At 54.5% G+C, this 1708-nt stretch overlaps 1 protein-coding gene across 1 annotated transcript in view; it reads right to left on the minus strand.

Moving 5' to 3' along the window:
• VPS45 (vacuolar protein sorting 45 homolog (S. cerevisiae)) overlaps nt 1-421 on the minus strand; it is an 85052-nt gene extending 84631 nt beyond the window's left edge. The window contains exon 1 of the mRNA XM_015406297.1: nt 220-421. Within this exon, the coding sequence (XP_015261783.1) occupies nt 220-312 (93 nt within the window). The 5' untranslated portion in view covers nt 313-421. The remainder of the gene's footprint in view (nt 1-219) is intronic.
• Between the last annotated feature and the right edge of the window lie 1287 nt (nt 422-1708).

Raw genomic sequence — 1708 nt, forward strand, 5'->3', positions numbered from 1 at the left:
TCTTCGCCCCCCCCCCCCAGCACCAAGAAGCATTAAAGCTGTGAGCGAGCCATTTGACCAATGCATCCATTCGTTGGCTCTGGAGCCCCATCCTTCCCGAGCCGAGGCCAAAATGGGTGAGCCGGAGGCTAAGAAACTGCGAGCTGGCTCACAGCAGCTCGGCTCAGAGGGAGCCCTGCGAGTCCGGACCGCCCCGCCCCGCCCCGCCCGGGCGCTCACCGTCTCCTTGTCCATCAGCAGGACCTTCATGCCGGGCCCGCTGGCCTCGATCATCTTGCCGATGTACTGCTTCACGGCGAACACCACGTTCATCTTGCACGCCCGCCGGTGAGCAGGAGCCCCCGAAGCCGCTCTCCCCGCACCGCCCGCGAAGAAGAAGGAGAACGAGGAGGAGAAGAAGGCCGCCGCTGCTGCTGCTGCTTTGCTTCCTCGTCTGCCTGCCTGCCTGCCTGCCTGCCTCCCGGTGCAGCGCTGGGAAGGGTAGTTCGGGGGGGAAGGGCCGCCGCTCCGCAGCAGCCGAGCCGGAACTACGATCCCCAGAAGCCTCCACGCCGCTGGGCAGGGTTTTTCCAAGAGCAGCTGAGCCTTTGCGCTTCCCCCGAGCTTCTCCGATTCCCGGAGCTTGGAGCCGGCTGGCCTCTTCCCCTTTTTGACCCGCGTAGGTCAGGGGCAATGCTCCCTCTAAGCTGCGGGGTCATGTGAGCAAAAATTCTGCTTTCTCAGCTCCTGGCATTCAAGTGGTGAGTGAGCGACTTGGCTGCTGCCAGGGGCAGATGAAGGCTCACTGGTGCCCTAAACACTGTCCAATCTCGGTGCCCCCCCCTCCTTTCCACACTGACGCCCAGTCCGTTTTAGTCGTTGACCTGTCTGACCTGATAGACAATGCTTGGTGCAGCAATACAGAAATTTATTCACTGTACAAAACTGTCTAACCAGATAGACAATGCAGGTTGCAGCAAGACAGAAATTTATTCCTAGGATAACACACAATATACTGTACAAACTGTCTGACCAGATAGACAATGCAGGTTGCAGCGAGACAGAAATTTATTCCTAGGATAACACACAATATACTGTACAAACTGTCTGACCAGATAGACAATGCACGTTGCAGCAAGACAGAAATGTATTCCTAGGATAACACAATATACTGTACAAACTGTCTGACCAGATAGACAATGCAGGTTGCAGCAATACAGAAATGTATTCCTAGGATAACACAATATACTGTACAAACTGTCTGACCAGATAGACAATGCAGGTTGCAGCAAGACAGAAATGTATTCCTAGGATAACACAATATACTGTACAAACTGTCTGACCAGATAGACAATGCAGGTTGCAGCAATACAGAAATTTATTGAAGGTCAAAGAAGACGGGGACGGCAAAGGATGAGATAGTTAGACTGGTGTTATCGAGGCAACGAACATGAAATTGAGCCAACTTCAGAGGACGGCGGAAGACAGGAGGGCCTGGCGGGAACTGGTCCATGGGGTCGCGAAGAGTCGGAACTGGTCCATGGGGTCGCGAAGAGTCGGACTCGACTGTGTAACTGAGCAACAAAAAATAAGCTTTCATGTGCGTAATGAAACTTTAGATGCTCTGTCTTCTTGGTGCTTGGGGGGGGCAACAGTGGGAGGGGCTTCTAGTGTCCTGGCCCCACCGCTGGACCTCCTGAGGGCCCCTGGTATTTCTGGCCACTGTGTG

The sequence above is a fragment of the Gekko japonicus genome, unplaced genomic scaffold, assembly GCF_001447785.1.
Source record: "Gekko japonicus isolate JY-2015 unplaced genomic scaffold, Gekko_japonicus_V1.1 scaffold1674, whole genome shotgun sequence".
NCBI lineage: Eukaryota > Metazoa > Chordata > Lepidosauria > Squamata > Gekkonidae > Gekko > Gekko japonicus.